This window comes from Fringilla coelebs (genome assembly GCF_963513975.1).
Source record: "Fringilla coelebs genome assembly, chromosome: 2".
NCBI classification, from domain to species: domain Eukaryota; kingdom Metazoa; phylum Chordata; class Aves; order Passeriformes; family Fringillidae; genus Fringilla; species Fringilla coelebs.
Window position 1 is genome coordinate 31,079,320 of NC_140029.1, and position 17,496 is coordinate 31,096,815.

General features: G+C 40.8%; 1 protein-coding gene across 1 annotated transcript in view; it reads left to right on the top strand.

Annotated features, from left to right (window-relative positions):
• Window positions 1–17,496, top strand: part of AFF3 (ALF transcription elongation factor 3) — a gene marked incomplete at both ends in the record, with an annotated part of 315,685 nt that overhangs the window by 39,669 nt on the left and 258,520 nt on the right. The window contains 2 exons of the mRNA XM_084226662.1: window positions 9,423–9,543; window positions 14,740–15,588. Of these exons, the coding sequence (XP_084082788.1) occupies window positions 9,423–9,543; window positions 14,740–15,588 (970 nt within the window). The remainder of the gene's footprint in view (window positions 1–9,422; window positions 9,544–14,739; window positions 15,589–17,496) is intronic.

The window sequence follows — 17,496 nt, forward strand, 5'->3', positions numbered from 1 at the left end:
TTGGTGAAGTAAGGAAGGGGCTCAACAAAACCTCCTCCCAGACTTCTGCCTGCTCAGGACACTGTTCAGAGAGTCCCTTGGGAAACAGCCCTTAAAAACAAAGGAAGGCTGGGCACACATTAGGACAAAAATCTTTAAGGCACAGATGCAGGCCATCCCAATGTGCTGAAAGACAAACTGACAGGGAAGAAGGATGGCCTGGCTGAATAGGGAACTTCTGCCGGAGCTCAGGAAAAGAATGAGAGTATGACCTTTGGAAAAAGGGGCAGGCAACTCAGAAAGAGTACAAGGATGTCTTTAGGTCATGTAGAGCAAAAATTAGAAAGGCGAAAGCTCAGCTAGAATTCAATCTGGCCACCACTGTGAAAGATAATAAAACATGTTTTTATATACACATTAACAAAAAAAGAAAAAAAAAGAAAAGGGCTGAGAAAAATCTCTATCCTTTACTGGATGTGGAGGGGAACATTGTAACCAAGGATGAGGAAAAGCCTGAGGTACTGCTCCCCAGGGCTCAGTCTTGGGGCCAGCTCAGTTTAATATCTTAGTTGGTGATCTGGACAGGAGAATTGAAGGCACCCTCAGTCAGTTGCACATGACACCAAGTTGGGAAGGAGTGTTGAGGGAGAGCAGGAAGTCTCTGCAGAGAGATCTGGACATGATCCATCAGGTTCAGTAAAGCAAAGTGCCAGGACCTGCCCTTGTGTCACAGCAACACCAGGATGTGACACTTAGGGCTGTGATTTGGTTGACATGGTGGCATTTGGTCAAAGCTTGGATTTGATCTTGAAGGTCTTTTCCAACCTCAGTGATTCTGTGACTCTCTAATTTTATGATTCTAATCTTTGCTTTTGCTACTTCAAGTCAGGCCATACCAGGGTGAATTGTATGGTAAAATTTTTCTACCAGTTGCAGAGCTTTCAATTTGTGTGTGCCATGTGAAGTATACCTTGGAGTATTTAGCAGTCCTGCAAATAGCTGTGGGTAGATGGATCACTGTACAGAGCCCCCTGGAAGGAACAGGCTACTTAAGTAGCTTAAAAAAAAAAATGGGAGCAAGGAGGGATCTTTTTACTCTAAAAGACCTAGAGGCAAAACATAATTTTTCACATTTTTCAGGGCACTTTTTAATTTATTTAGATTTTATAAAGTTTCAGGAAACTTTTAAACTTTTATGAGGTTAATTTTTATGAGTTTTAATTTTTTTTATTACTGAAACTAACACTGAAAATCTTTATTGACCGAAATCCAGTTTTCAGCAAACATATCAAAAGGAAGTTCAACAAACATTTTAAATAAAGTATTAAACACTTACTGCAAAATGTCAAATAGATTTTTAAAAGGCCAGAATTTTTTCATTACATTTTAAAAGTTCAGAGCATCCCTAGAAATCAGGCAGTGATAAGAGTAAATTCAGTTTATGGCACCATTCAGTCTGACCAAGACTGTATGTATAATTTACTTATGTGAGCGCATTCTCCACAGAAATGAAAAAAAATTTTTTAAAAAACTGATATTTTTGACTGTAAGAAGCCTACAGAAGAAATGCAAAGGGGACCCTGCTCCTTCCTCTGCTCCTCGCTGGGGAGAGCCCGCGGGAGTGCTGCACCCAGCCGGGGTCCTCAGCAGGGCTGGGATCTGGGCTTGGATGGATCCAGAGGAGCCATGGAGATGATCAGAGGGCTGGAGCACAGCCTGGGAAGACAGGCTGGGAGAGCTGGGGTTGTTCAGCCTGGGGAAGAGAAGGGTCCTGGCAGACCTCATGCCACCATCCAGGACCTGCAGGGAGCCAGCCACAGAGCTGGGGAGGATCTGACAAGGGCATGTAGTGACAGAGCGGGAGGAGAGGCTTCAGGCTGAGAGAGGGTGGGTTTAGATCAGAAATAAGGTAGAAATTCTTCACTATGAGGATGGCAAGACAGTGGAAGAGAGCTGTGGGTGCAGCATCCCTGGAAGTGTTCAAGGCCAGGTTGAATAGGGTTTTGAGCAACCTGCTGCAGTAGAAGGTGTCCCTGCCCAGGACACAGGCTTGGAACTAGATGATCTTAAAGGTCCCTTGGGGGTCCCAACCCACACCTTTCTATGATTCTGGGCCGTTGTATTTTTAAAACACAACATAAAAGTAACATTTTCAAAGTTAAATTAGAGGATATTATTGTGATCTGTCAGGTTTATGCTCTTCAGTCTTATTTTTTTTTTTTTAATCTATACCTGGGAGATATGGATGAGGATACAAAAGGAATATTTGTCACATCTACAGTATCTGTTTCTTGGCAGCCAACATTTTCACTCAGTTTCTAGAGGTTTTAAATTTAATTTTGAATTGTGAAGAAAAACAAGCTCTTTCCAGGTGTAAGATTATTAGCAGTGGTGAATTTTACACTTGTGAATATACTTTCAAAGAATATATTGTTAGAGCAGTGCAAAATTAAAGCTGTTGTAGTGTTTTGTTTCTAGCTTGCCTCAATGTTGTTTTAAGATCTTCAGCCATCTTAGGCACTTTTGCTAGCAGATTCAGGGTTATAAAAGTAAATAAGGTATTGAAAACAGGATTGCCTATTAATACAGAGTGGTGGATTTTTGAATATCTATGTGTAATGTAAGTATGGTCTGGTAAATTTTATCACATGATGAAGTTATTTTTCCTGAAACTAAAAATAAATTAGAATAATGTTTCAATTTCTCCCATTGAGCAAAACTTCACAGAAGGAATAAAACGTGCTTGTTTTGTCTGTAGTGAGACTGGAAGAGGTACTCTTATAAAAGCAGGTGTTGAGCTAAATAGGATTTTTTAATGTTCCTCTATTGTGATGCTCTGATTCAACAGCTTAGGTCCCAGTCTTAACTGCAGCCCTAGGTCTTCTCAGCATTTTGATACATATTTAAAATTCAATCAGGTTGCATAGGAAAGCACTTACATTCTGTGAATGTCAGGTATGAGTGCCTGTAAGGTAATAACTGCAGCCACAATTAGCCTTTCCTTGGCTCCTTCCACTTGCCCAGTGTTAACCCTCAGAAGACCTGACCCGAACGCTGCCACGCCGATTTTGCAGATATGATATGTATATATTCATTTGTTTGGAGGATGCAATATATCTGCCCCTGAAAATACAGCTCCCTGTTTTGGACTTGGAATTTCCAGGCAGATAATTAAAGTAATCTCACACCTTCCAGCCTGCACCTGCCACCGTGTGAGAGGCTGCCCCAGCTCGGCTTCCCCTGATCATATTCATGTTTGGTCGGTAGTGTTTCATGGCTAATACAAATCATAAACAGGCTGTAAAAGCTGAAGCGTCAATGAAGCCTGGCTTTAAAATTGCTGGAAGCTAAAGTTTTAAAACTGATACTGCAAAGTGAAAAATGAAATTTAACCAGGCACTTTGGTGAAGGAAAAATAATTTATTGGATGGAAGATGAAAAGCTGTGAGAGTAAACATCAATCTCATCTTAGACACATGTCATTGATTGATGTTTGCTCTGTGCTGCTGCCTGGAGGTAAACTCTTTGAAATAGCAAAATAGGTACTTTATCTGTCTGTGGATAGGAGCACAGTTTGTTAAGTTACTGCTTTTTTGAGACCCTGCTACATCTTTATGTTCAATCAAAGTGAAAACAGTAAATCAGAGTAATTGCTTTACCCCACGGCATTCCTGTTTGTAAATGGGAAAAAATACTGTAAAAATCCTCAAATTAACTTCTGCTGTTTAGGATAGATAAAGAGTCTAAAAAAAGCCAGTTGTAGCCTAGGAAGGTATTTTATTGATTATGACACTTGGTCATCAAAGGCAGCTCCTTTGTTATAATTTAACCGATAGTTCAAATATCATTAGGGAAAATATTTAATGCTCAAAAATGAAAGGTTGCCGTATCTTGGAGTTCCCTGTACCCTGTTAGCAACGAGTTTCCAAGCAGATACCATTTATGCTTATCTGGAAATAAAACTGGTACCTAGGGATTGGCCAGCAAAAACCATGGATGTGAACAGTGAAATAGAAAACACTACTATGTTAAGCATGGCGATTCAGCAAACAAGACAACCTCAATTGTTGTCATTAAATTATTAGAGTTAAGACTGTTTTTTCTAAAAATGTTTGAGGCTTTTGCCTTTACAGGGTCTCAGTCTAACTTGTCCTTTTGAGTTTTAAAATATGGCAGAAATACAGGAATGAGGGTACATTAAAATTCAGAATCCAGTTTCTATTTTGAATTGAGTTTCATAATCACTGTCCTGCATCAGGGCTGGGCTGCTTTTTTATGGTGTTGTGTAAGTTTTTCCTTTGACTTACTCTATTTAGCTACTTTGGCATAAATGTAGTAATTCAGGGGAGAATTAGACTATTAAATATTTAAGAAAATGTCCTCACTTCAGCCTGAAATTTAGTATATTGATTTGTGTGCCAGATTAAAATTTGTGGGGAAATATTGAGAATAATCAGTAAACCATTTTAAAATTTATTTTCTTGAAATATTGCCTGTTTTCCACAGCTTTGAAGCAGTTCTAGCTTTGTTCATAATTCAAAAATGACCGTGTGCTAACATTTAATTTCAAAGATATATATGTCCTTGCAGAAAACTTGTTCATGGGTCTAGGTTTATTCTTGAAATGCACATATCTTTTAGTCACTTACTGTATGGATTATATTTTTGAGGTGAGTTTTTTTTTGCTTGTTTGGAACATAATCAGCACTGTGCTGATGTGGACTGCACTTAGCAGCTTGGGGATGGTGTCACTCCTGTGACACCAGGAGTGGCTGATGACGTTTTGATGGAGCATTTTCATTTCCTGATGGAAAAAGAAGGGTCAGTTTAAGAATAAGTGGGGAGGTTGACAAAATTTGGGAAAGAAGCTCAGCCCTATGAACTAGGCCTTCCCTAGCAAAGGACTGCCAGGAACCCACAGGAACTCTGGGTTTGACAGTTTAAGAAATAGCTGCCTGTTAGCATGAAGCATCAGCTCTGCTTTTGTAATTAATATGTCTAGGCTTCAGGTTCTGCATGTTTTGTGCTAAGTGCCACAGGTAGCTGCCAAGGTGAAGGAGATCAGCCTCCTGGATAAACATTAACTGCAAACAAACAAGCTACTCCTGCTAAATTTATATCGCAGTATTTATGTGAAGGGGGAGGTAGAAGGAAGATGTGAATATATATGGGTGTGGCAAAGCCCTCACAATTCACAGAATAATGAACTAAGTCTTTGGACTGGAAAATCATATTGGAAGGTCTGGAAAGGCAAAGGCAAGATTGCAGGGTGCTGCCAATGATAAGTTCAGAAACCGTGGCCAGGTCTCTGTACACATGTGGTAACACCTTACTCTGTCGTGCTGGTACAGCTGGCTGGGTCACAGCCCCCCTCCTTTCCCAGAAAATAAACTGATGCCAAGAAAGGGCAGTACCAGCAATCTCACCCTCATTTTACCTACCTGTGTCTTTAAGAGCCTCAAAGATGCCAGCTGTTAGGAGGATGGTGTACCAGAATAACAGTACCCTTCCAGAATCTCCCCTTCGTGATGCAGCAGTTTTGTGGTTTCTGAAAAGGTCAAGCAGCATCGTTAATGCACACCATGTAATTCCTCTGTGAAGGTGCAGTGCTTCGTTTGTGGGAAAGGACATCTTCCTCTGAATGCAAATTTGGGTGTTCCCAAACTGAAGGACAGGAGGATATGTTGGTGCACTGTTGCCACCTTGTTCATCACGGAGATGAGACCTTTTATTTGAGTTGCTTCAAAAAGTGATATCTGAGCAAGTCAGGAATAGAGTACTTAAAAAGAAAGAGGAAAGAAAAGGAGATTTTTCAATACCTAAAACTTAAGCTTTTTATGTGATTTCTTTCAGCCTAGCCTGAGACAACATAACTCTTTGGACTTTGTAGGAGATTAAATCCAGCCCCAGGTTTTTCAGGTAAAATTATTGCTCTGCTCCTAGGCTGTCCCCTGAGCCATCTCTGTCTATTTCTAATTAAGGACTAAAGGAAAGGGTTCCTTCTGATGGCAGGAGTAGCATGAAGAGAGCTGTGAGTGCTTCTGTGGGGAGGCTGGTGCCACGAGCACCCTCACACCAGGAACCAGCACACCTGGGCTCCCCTCTGCAGGCTGGTCTCACAGGGAGCCACGCTCACCGTGGGCATGGCCAGAGCCCAGGGACCATCCAGGTAATCTGCCAAAATGCATCACAGCAGATCAAAATTCATTAAACATACCTACTCTGAGACGTTTAGCAATCCATGGAAATCTGCTCTGGCAAATATCTGGGAGTGAAATTATTCTGTGTGTCCTGGAAGAAGCAGAGGAGGTAGGGGTGCTGTGGCCGGGGTGGTGGCGGTGTGCTGAAAGCTCTTTGAGCGTGAGACACTGGCGTTTAGGAACAATTCATTGGTGTATCCAGCGTGTGTCTTGGCAGATCTTAGGGCTGAGATAAATCAAAAAAGCAGTGTGCCAGATTTGAGATAATTTAATTTCTATAAAACAACGTTTATTCATACATAACTTTTGCAAGAGTTTGACTTGTTGCTCACGTTCTGGTTCGTGTCCTTTAAGCATGAATTAGAAACAGATGCAACATTTTAAAAATAACAGTATACCATTTAAAAGCTGTTTGAATTCACCTTTTGGAATTTGACCTGTATGAAACAAATAGAAATGACACTGACTTTTGAGTGGTGAGTGTTTGCATGTTCTTTGGCTCCAAGTCTTCAAAAGTGAGCATGCATACTACACATAGATATGCATATATCACTCACGTATGCAGACATGCCCCGATGAGGGAAAAGTCATGAGGTTTTCATGAGCTTGTTCTTCATGGCTTAGCTATTGAAACAAGACACAGATTAAACCATTAAAAGGTACCTCTAGGATTGTTTTAAATTGCAAATTTAAAAAAAATGAAGAAGAAATCTATTAAAAAGAATCATTTTCCATTAACTGAAGTGTTTGCAATAAAGACAATTATAGCAGTTGGCAGTATTCTCCTTGAACCAAAACAAATAAATACATTTGGTGACATACGTTCAAGGAAATGTGATTGCTGCAATGTTCATGCAAATAAGGAGCAGCTTCACAAATGCTAGACATTTTACCATCTGGTATTACCAAAGGAACACGACTCTCAACTTGTAGCTCTTCCTAACTTACTGCTTGTAGATGGCATATTAGGCATTGTCACACGGTCTGACATTTGCATAATCATTCTGAATTACTACAGGTTGTGCATTGCATTGCCAGCAGTGAATTCATTTGAGAGGGGGGTTCAGAGACCTCATGACTTGTATGGCTTCATCAAATGTATCTCTGTCCAATAAAGGGATAAAAATGTTCTTCCACTTTAGGACTACCACACCAGTAAATTTTTAAATTTGTATGAGGACTAGTGAAGAATGTTGCACTTATTTACTTCCTAGAAATTGGGTAGAGACCAGTATTGTAATTAATCTCAGGGAAGCTGCCCATCTCTATTTGGCTGCAGGCTAGAGTGAAAATGCAAGGCAAATGCAAATGCAAAGCATCTCAAAGAGTCAAGAAATTCTGGATGGGGACATGTAGCAGACAATGAAGTTATAACCTGATCTCTTAAAACTCCAAGAAAAGCCAGCCTAAGAACAGCTATTAAGCATGGCAGAAAGTCTGGTTTAGACACAGGTGGTTGTTAACTGACTCACCTGATGGGAGTAGGCTTGATGGCACAATGAACTGAAGACCTCTGCTCTCACAGCAGTCAATGACAACTGCTCTGCCTCTGGTCTCAGCAGCATGTGCAGCATGTGCAGGAGGAGTTCTCACTCCCAGGGGCCCATGGGGAGGCCTTTACCATCCCCTTCTTACTGGAAGAAGGCATTTTCCAAGCCCAAAACTCCATCCCTATGATGGTCCCCTCATTACGCGGCTTTTCAAGGAGAGGGTGTTGGAGTGAATAACACGCATTGCTCATGAAAAGTATGGGATAAAAACCCAAAAACTCTCAACCACCTGTAAGTGGTTGTAAGCAAGGTGGTGTTTGGAAGCTGTCTCCAGCCTGCTGTGCTGAAACCCTGTGTTTCACAACAAGCCCCTGTGTTTGAGAGCTGAGCCCCCGGCATCTGCCCTCAGAGCCATCAGAAGGCTGCTCTGCAGTCCTGTAAGAGTTAGCAGCATCAACAAGAAAACAAAAGAGTTTCTGTTCATTTAGTGACTGTTGAGGCATTGTTCTTAGGTATTAATAGCATCTAACATATCCTGTGTATTTTCAGCTCTCTCAAGTCCCGAATTAGAATCAGATAGCTGTTGGCCTTTTGGCTGCCTTGCCTGAGGCATACTAGGTAGCATCACGTGGGTAGCCAATGCAACATATGTTTTGCTAACTGGGAAGCTGGTTAGCAAGACAACGTTAATCTTATTAACACATGGTGCACTTACACAACATTAATATATATTCCTACTTTACAGATTTACTCTGTCAGAGGAAAAACATTAGCTGAGCTAAGCAAAATAGGAAGCATACTTGTCACATTGTCCTGAAATAGCATGTTAACTTTGTTAGACGTGTTGGCTTCCTTTATGAGGAGAATAAAACATAATAAGCTGAAATGTGTAAACCTGAAAGGAGTGTTGTTCTGTAGAAATTCAGAATAAGAATTATCTGGTTTATGTTGTCATGTATTTAACTAGAATTCTGAAAATAAAAAAAAAAAAAAAAAAACAATTATTATTCTGAATGTCTATATTGGAGCTAAAGTTGTTAATTTCTAAAAATTAATGCTGTTGTGTAATGCAGTGGTTTTATTCTCTCTCCAGCTACACTCTACTAGCCATACATACGCTGTTGTGCCACTGTTCATTTATTCATGTTCTGTGGTTGTGATAGTGTCAAATCCATCAGAAAGAGGAATTGTTTCAGTAGTAGTTTCACGACTTGGCTGATTAGCAGAGATCAGAAGAAGCAACCTAACTGTGGAAACCACTACAGCATATAGTTTTAACAGCTCTTTAGGGAGCTAGTTAATGAAAGAATCTCTACAGAAACACAGCCGTGTGAAAAAAGGAGCATTTTCACACAACACTCAGAGGATATGTCATAAGTGGGAACATGTTCATAATTTCTATTTACTCACAGCTGTAATTACCATCTGCCTTAAGAGAACTTCTAGTCTTTGTCAAAGTTGCTTAGATATTTCCTTTGTCACGTTTCAAGCGGAGAAGTCCTGTACAGACTAGATCCTGCCATGTGATTCCTTTTTTATTTTTCTGTAAGAATTTAATTATCTATTCTCTGTGTGAAGAAAGCACCAGCATTCCCAGAGACCTGAACCTCCCCAGCCTACTTGAACTGGCGTTCATCTGATTCATGTTTGTGCTTATTTTTGCCATCTGTCTGCAAAACTGGTTTATATGTTGCCCTCTAATTTTTAACTCTTAAAAAACTATTTCTCTTTTTTCTTTTTTCTCTAACTCCAGTGTCTATGAGCCAGATAGAAACGTGCTGCGAAGGAAGGAGTGGGAAAGGAGAAACCAGGAGGCCCAGCAGGACAATGGCGTGTTTAACATGAGCTATTCCCTCTTCAGTGAACCCTACAAGGTAGATGCTTCCCAGCTGGGCGAATCTTTGTTTATTTATTTATTCCACAGTACAAAAATGTAGCCTGCAGAAGACGCTGTCCAGGTTTCATCACCCTCCCATGAGTGCCAGCTTCCCAAAATTCATGGAGAACATGCATGATTCCCTGAAAGTTGTATTTTATATATATTTATATTTATGTATGTGTAGAAAGCTTTTTCTAGTCTTTAGCAGCACACAAGAGTGAAATAAACTAGAAATATCCCAGCAATATTTGAGATGGAATTAAAATTAGGAGGTGAAGGTGCAAGTATCCTGTTTTGCAATACTTAGAAGAAAACAATTGTGTAAGACTAGTGTGTGAAGGTCAAGCAGTACTGCAAACATTGTGCCCTGGCCAAGGTTATTGAAATACCTTTTTTTTCCCTATAAGAATTACCGCGATAATAAGAAAATTTGTCTGCTGTACATGCTTTTCCTCCACCAAAGGCAGAAGTAGCTTAGGAGTCTCCACTCCCTGTGTTGTTCCTCACGGTAACACCAGTTTGATGAGGCACAACTATCTTTCATCACTCCCCATCAGAAGGTCAAGCAGGGCCTTTTACGCTCTGCAGAAGCTTGAAAATGGTGAACAGGACCAGAGAGCAGCGTCCCATGATCTCCCTCAATTCACCCAATGACTGCATGTATGTATCAAACCATCATCATGTATTTTCTGCTGTGCCTTTCCAGAAATGTCCAAGTTACTTTCACAGCTGCCACATTGTGAAGCCTTTCCCTCCATACAGCATCACTTGCCCTTGATGCTTAGGGTGCTTTAGTGCCTCTTTCCAGGAGACCTACCTGGAACCTGGCACCTGGCTTCTGCTTTGACTTCCATGCTTGCGTTTTAATTCTTGTGCTCCAGGGTCAGCTTTTAGCTTGCTCTTCTTTAGATTGTTGCTTGTATTTAGTCCCTAATAAAAAAGAAAGATCTACCACTTTAAACCATGTCCCTTGAAGGAACACAGCTCTGTCTGCCTTGAAGATGACCTCCAGCTGCCCGGATTTCAGATTCATTACACAGGCATTTAGAAACCATGTCAAATGTCTTGAACTCCTCAATGACCTACTTGAAAATGTCTACCGTGAGACCAGTCAAGGGCGAATCCATGGAAGAAAGCCTGGAAAGCATAAGTCAGCTGTGTCTTGGCATTTCTTGAGGGCTGTGCTGCAGTGATGACTTAATGATTTTCCATTTGGTCCAGTCAAACAGACCACACACAAAAAGGACCTGGCCTTTTGCTGTGTCCCCAGTACTGTTTTGTCTGTGGTGCCTCAAGTTGGTGATACTGAAGCTCAAATCACTTACAAACTTCGATTATTACTTCTGTGCTGATGTGCTGACTGTCATGATGTGGCATGGACACAGCAGCAGTTTCTGAGTTAGGATGCCAGAAGGCACCTCTGTGCAACCACAGTAAAATTCCATCAGCTTTAATAGGAGTGGATGAAAAATCACTGCCATCTCTAGAAGCAGAGAGGACACTGAGTGGATAATCCTATGAGGCAAGCAGAATAATGGCTCCATTCCTGCTTCTTACCTTTAAACACTATGTCCCATTTTGAACAAATGTGTAAAGAGGGTGCTGAAGAAATACATCCTACAGCTAACTTTGTCAAGGAGACTTGGGGAAAGGCAAAGCCCAGGACAGTAGTATAACTCACAGCTATGTTGGTATGGCAGAGTTGCTTGGGGTGATCAATCCTTCTGATAATATTGGACATCAAAACTTCTATCAGTGGCATACTCTGAATGTCAAGTATACACTGGCAGTGGACCATTGGGTTCTCTGAACTAAGCCAAGCATTTGTGAACCTTGAGTGCAGGGAGAAAGAGATGTGGCTTTTTGATCTTACTGTGGAGAGAGCCTAACTGCAAAAGAGGAAACCTTTCTGCAAAAGCAAAACTTAAACCCACTTGTACTCCCTTTAAAGATCATGTTCACCTCTTAGGGGTTTCCAGAGGGGAATGAAGTTATAGCAGACATTCACTGCAAGATCTGATTAAATTCAGTATTCCTCTGCACAGCTTGAGAAACATGAGCTAAAGTCAAAGGATATGCTATTCAGAAGACCATATCTGAAAATCAAAGGCAGGCTGGAAATCTCCTAAATCTTATGTCCTCTCTCACCTTGACATGTATAACTACTCCTGTAACATCAAATTTTCTCAAAAATCCTGACTCTTCAGGTTGCCCCTTATCCTGTTCAAAGTATCCATAGCAACCCTCTATGAAGGATTACAGGAAATCCAGTATCTTTTACATAAAATTTCTTTTACAGGGGAATGAAAAAGTAGGAAATTAGTTCTAGATATTTTCTGGACAGAACACCTTGCCCCATTAACTATGTAAGTATTTTTAGTGAAGAAAAAAAAATCTGCTGGCCTTCTATGCAGCCATCAGGTTTCTTTTTAGAAGTGTTATATGTTGCCCTCTTCAAATGCTTGGATTTGTCTTGCATTGCAGAAGAACATCAGAGCACTGTGAGTTAGACATGTTTGCACAGAATGCTTTTCCTACTTACCCATTTTGTGACCATATTTTCCCTGTGGGAATGCTTAAATAAGGCCAGCAATATTTCAGAGAAGATAATAGGACAATCTAAAGCTCATAACAAGTTATCTCAGATCCCACCATGTTCCCAAGAGGATGTAGGTGAACTCTCCTGTATGAGATCAGCTCAACACAAAATCTCAACTGAAGCTGTCCCCAGTGCATCCTGAAGGAATAAACAGCACAGACCAGTTGTCAGCACATGCCACGATACCAGTTTGCTGCAGTTATTCTTGTGGTTATCTGGAATCTCTCAGTACAAGATGTCTGCTTGTGACCTTCACATCACATCCATGTAGAAGACAACCCAATTACTTCTCTGAGCTGTTGATAGTCTACAGACAATCTGCAATTAGGCTTTTGTTCTCTTTCCATCCCCAGAGCAGCCATCATAAAAAACAGACCTAGGGAAGCTGGACTTCTTAGGGGCAAAACCTGCACACAAATTTGTTTACGTTCATGGAGCTAGAGGCAGATGGGTGGAGAGCTGTCCTCACGGGATGTCTGCACTGTGGGAGACTTGTGGGTGCCAGGAGCCCCATTCCATTTGGTGGTCATTGTTGCCATGCTCCTGACAAGGAAAGAAACCTCACATACACTCTGGCTGAATAATAATGAATACCAGCCCAACAGCAGATTTCCCACCACAGAGGGAAGCTGAAAAAATACTTCTCTACAAGGTGGAGGATCCAGTGAAGCATAAAGAGATGCACTGGGTAAAAGCAAAGTTTTCTTTGCATCCTGGCACACAGTTCTGCTGGTCAAGGAGATGTCCAAGTGTAGAAGTTATTTAATTGACTTCAGGAGACACGTGAGGATATCTCCAACCTTCTTTTTTTTAGGTGTATGTGATGCTTCCCACATCTTTAGCCTCATTAATAGTTTCCTGTTCTATAGGACATTGATGTTATTCCTGTTAAGTGAAAGAGCACCCTTTCTTAAAGTGACTTGCCATCTGTGAGTCAGTCCTTCAAATTTTTTTCCATAGGAGGTTATTATGTCTGTAACAGTAACAGCCTCATCTGCAGAGGGGAGATCAGGCTGTAGTGGTTGAACCTTGAGCCATCTTACTCCAAGTTTCCAATGCAGTGTTTCAGATGCGAGACTTTCATGTCCTTCCCTTCCTACCTCCCCTTCAGTATATACTACTGATATATCTGTTTAGCTCTGATAGCATAGTAACAAAAACATACCAGAAAGCTAGGTGTAATGCATTTTACAGGTACAAGGTAGTGTCCTTGAAATTTGAGGAGAAAAGTTTGAAGCAAAACAGGACTGCTTCTACTGTTAGACATAAGAATGCTTCCACTGTAGACTTCTAAAAGTTTGCATGTGGCAAGCACAGCACTTATTTACTGTGCATTTTTGCCTGGGTTCAGGTTTTCTACTAGGAAACCCTAAAAATAAAAGATTCAAAACTGGGGAGTTTCCCTTGAACACCTTCCCTTCCATACCCCCAGTTTTCCAGAGTAACTGATGTGGTTTCTACATTTTTCGTGTTTTTAAATGTAGCTTTAAGAGGATCTTCTCCACTTCCTTTACTCCCTTCTTTCTCCTTCTTTCTGTTTTCCTCTAAAACAGAGAGTCTTGAGATGAAAGCTTGGCCTTCTGAAACCAATAGGGGTTTTCCCATTCAAACTCCATGTCTGGAAGAGAGAAAGGAGAACTCTACTGCCTCGTTACTGTCTTCCTCTGAAAACGTAAAGCAAAGAATATCACATGCCTGGATCTTGGCAGGGTTCAAAAAATCTCTGCTGTAAAAATGCTAATGATATACCCTTTTGCTTACAGTGCCTTTTTAAAGCAAGAATTTTCAATCTTTTCCAGTATGTTTTGTTTGCTTGTTTTATTTCTTTGTGAAGCTTCTGCCTTTTCAGTCAGGAAGTAAATGGATCATTTTAAAGACAATAATTAATCTTGAAGGGGAGGAAGGGTGGCTGTATTCCCCTGCTATGCGCAGCAAGCACTGAGAAATGTGAAGAATTTGGCAAGGGTTCTGTTCACCTTTTTTATTTTTTTACAAGAGGAGAATGCCCTGGAATGAGCACCCTGTCAGAGCATTTTTAAAGAAGGGACATAATCTGTACTTTTCTCATTTCCCACAAGCTGTTTTCAAGTCACCTCAGAGCATTTGGCTGGCTTAGACTGACAAATTCATTCAGCGCTTGCATGGGATGTTGTGTGGCTTCCCAGATGGTTATGAAAACTTAGGCAGGCAGAGGAAGAAATTGGGAATGCAGTGTTTTCATTCATGACTGAAGGAGAGCTTGCATAGGGCTACAGGAAAAGTTTTATCATGGTCAGATTTAATCCAAACCATTCTGTGCAGTTGCAATAATAAATTTTCCAGTTTCCAGGTAATATACTTTAACTACAGCATGATATCTGTGATAGATTTCTTTTTTTATATACTCTAAGGCCCTTTATAGCTTTTCCAGTTCAGGGTAGATTTAAGATGTTGACAAGTGTCTTCAGAGACAATAAGGATTTTCGATTTCATCCCTCAACGCTGCTGCTGAATAAGGCAGTCTCACTGCAGTAAGGATTTCAGCAGAAGCATGCAGGGAATTTTGTTTTTCTTATGTCGACTGTAGCAGAACACTCGATTTTTGTTTTGCAGACTAACAAGGGGGATGAGCTTTCCAATCGCATCCAGAATACTTTGGGCAACTATGATGAGATGAAAGACTTGTTAACTGACCGGTCCAACCAGAGCCATCTCGTTGGGGTTCCAAAACCTGGGGTTCCTCAGACATCTCTCCCCAAGGCTGATGAACATCTTATCGCAGACTCGAGAGCACCACCTCCTCCTCCTATTTCCAGCTCTACTTCTTCCACACCAGCATCCCTAGCTGCCCAGCAGAGCAAAAGTACCACGATGGGCTGGCAGAAGGCTGGGCATAATGCTGCTTCAGATGGCCAGCAGAGAGCAAGCAAACACGGACACCGGTCGCTGGAGTCACACAAGGGTGACTTCAAACTGGCGAGCCAAAAATCCAGTTTGGAGAAACTAAAACACTATGCACCGAGTCCCACCTCCTCCTCTTCCTCCTCCTCTTCCTCCTCTTCCTCCTCCACCTCCTCTTCCTCCTCCTCCTCCAATACTGCCCAGCAGAGCTCGCTGAGGGCCACATTAGGAGACAACACCAACAGAGTCCAGCAGCCAGCGAAGCTCAGTTGTAGCTCAGAAGGAGGAACCAAAGTCCAAGAGAGGCCAGCAAAGCATGGTGGGGGACACTGCGTCCAAAACTTCCCACCCTCTCTTGCTTCAAAGCCCAGTCTGGGTCAGCAGAAGCCAACAGCTTATGTAAGGCCAATGGACGGTCAGGACCAGGCTCCAGATGAGTCTCCAAAGCTGAAGTTACCAGCAGAGACAACCAAGTCATATCGGGGAGTGCCTTCCAGCAAGCCTGATTCGGCCAGGACCAAGTCAAAGATCACCAAGTTCAGCATTCCTAAGCAAGAAGAAGTAAGTGTTTTCATATTTCTTATGACATACCCCCACAGGTGGATGGATGGATGGATGGATGATGTCTTATTGCACCTGTCTCTTTAAACGTTTTTAACATTGGTTTGCATGTTGATATTTTTAGTGACATTGATATAGTATATTGTGAATAGCAGCCTCACAGTAATTTAAAGGTATCTCAACAGCAAAATGCTCAACCAAAACACTTCCTACAATGGCACATTTTCTAGTAGTATATATTATTTCACTGACTCTTTCCACAGTGCTCATTTATAAAACCTGGATTTTTTTTTTTGGCAGGTGTATTGCTTCTTGCTGTTCATATTTCATTGATTTCTTTCTCTTTGGCAAAGATTAAATGAAGTGAATGTGACCAGAAATAGCTCTGCCATCCTCAATGTCAAAGTAGTTTCACAGTCTAAATAAATTACTTACGCAATATGAAATCTGTGGAATAGATGAGAATAGAGCAATGAGACTCTCCTTTTAGTTAATATTATCTGTTTGTGCTTCAAGCCAATTTATGAGAAGACTGAGGTTTCCTTCTTAAAGAATTTCCATCTGTAGAAACCTGGTGTAGTGGGTTGACCCAATACACCTGGCTATGCTACAAGTATGAGAACGTGTCTGAAAAGCTTTTAGACAACATTTATTTATCAGCAATAAAATATGGCTGCTTGGACTTACTGTATATTCATTTATTTCACATTCCTTTTATGCCAGGAGGACACTTTGCTTTACCACTTTGACGGTGATTATCTGTTTTTTGACTATTTGGTCTGTTTTGTTGGGAAGGAAGTGATTCGTTTTGGCAGAATAAAGGGTGACTTTTTATTGAAGGGTGTGTTCAAAGGCCTGTATGCCAATACAAAGATGGTCACATCATCCTCTTGTGAAAACTGATAGATCTCCCATGAATTCAGCAATTTATAGTATTTATAGGACCATAGGACTCTATTTCACTGAATCACTGTGACTTTCTCAGAGAAGAGGCAATGATTGTTTATTCTTTTTTGACAGCTGTGGTGAGTCTTGAGATGTTTTAAGTCTTAAAATTTTGTTTCTGGCATTGTTAAAGGAGAGGAAAAATCTAATTTTGGTGGAGTTCTCTGGCCTCTTAATGCCTGCTTTTCAGAAATGGAGTTGACTCTTGTATTCCCCTTGGGTTTGGTTTGGGAAAGAAATCTCTCTGGAAGCAATTATTTCTGTGATTTTTCTCTAAGTGAAAGTTCCATCAGTTCCAAACAACATGTAGGTGATATGTTGTTCCTGAAAAGGGGTTGTTTTAGGCTCTTAAGCTAGATCTTATAAGCAAATTTACATTCACAAAGTGCTGTAATTGTGCAGATAGATCAGGTAACGGCAGATAGTAATATCCATTTAGCTGTTATTACCCCTTTCAGACTTGTGCTTCTATCTGCAAGTGGGAGGCGTTGTTAGAATTAAGATGCCTGTGGCAATTATCTGACTCTTTCAAATTTTCCCCCTTTACATGTATGCAATACTCTAAGGACTAGTATCATTTGTTCATCTGAAACTCAGGATTTACCTCTGCATTCCAAATTCGCCTACCTCCGGAAAGAAAGATGTAATTTGTTGTATGTAATCCATGCTGCTGCATAAGCATAAGTTTATACTGCAGTTTTGAAATGAGAAGACATAGCTGAGATCACTTTAAACTAGCTTGTTTAGATACTGATGGCAATGTATAGTAGGAGAGAGTGGACTGCAGGTTACCTATTAAATATTCACCAATTTCTCGCAGATTTTATGTGATGCAGCGTTAATAAAACAGTATTTGATAACAGAATATAAACATTCAACTCAAGTTGAAGGAAGTGGACTAAAAGCAGTGTCTGGTGGTTTAAAAAAGATTTTTATGAAAATTGATGGACAAATTTCTAAGAA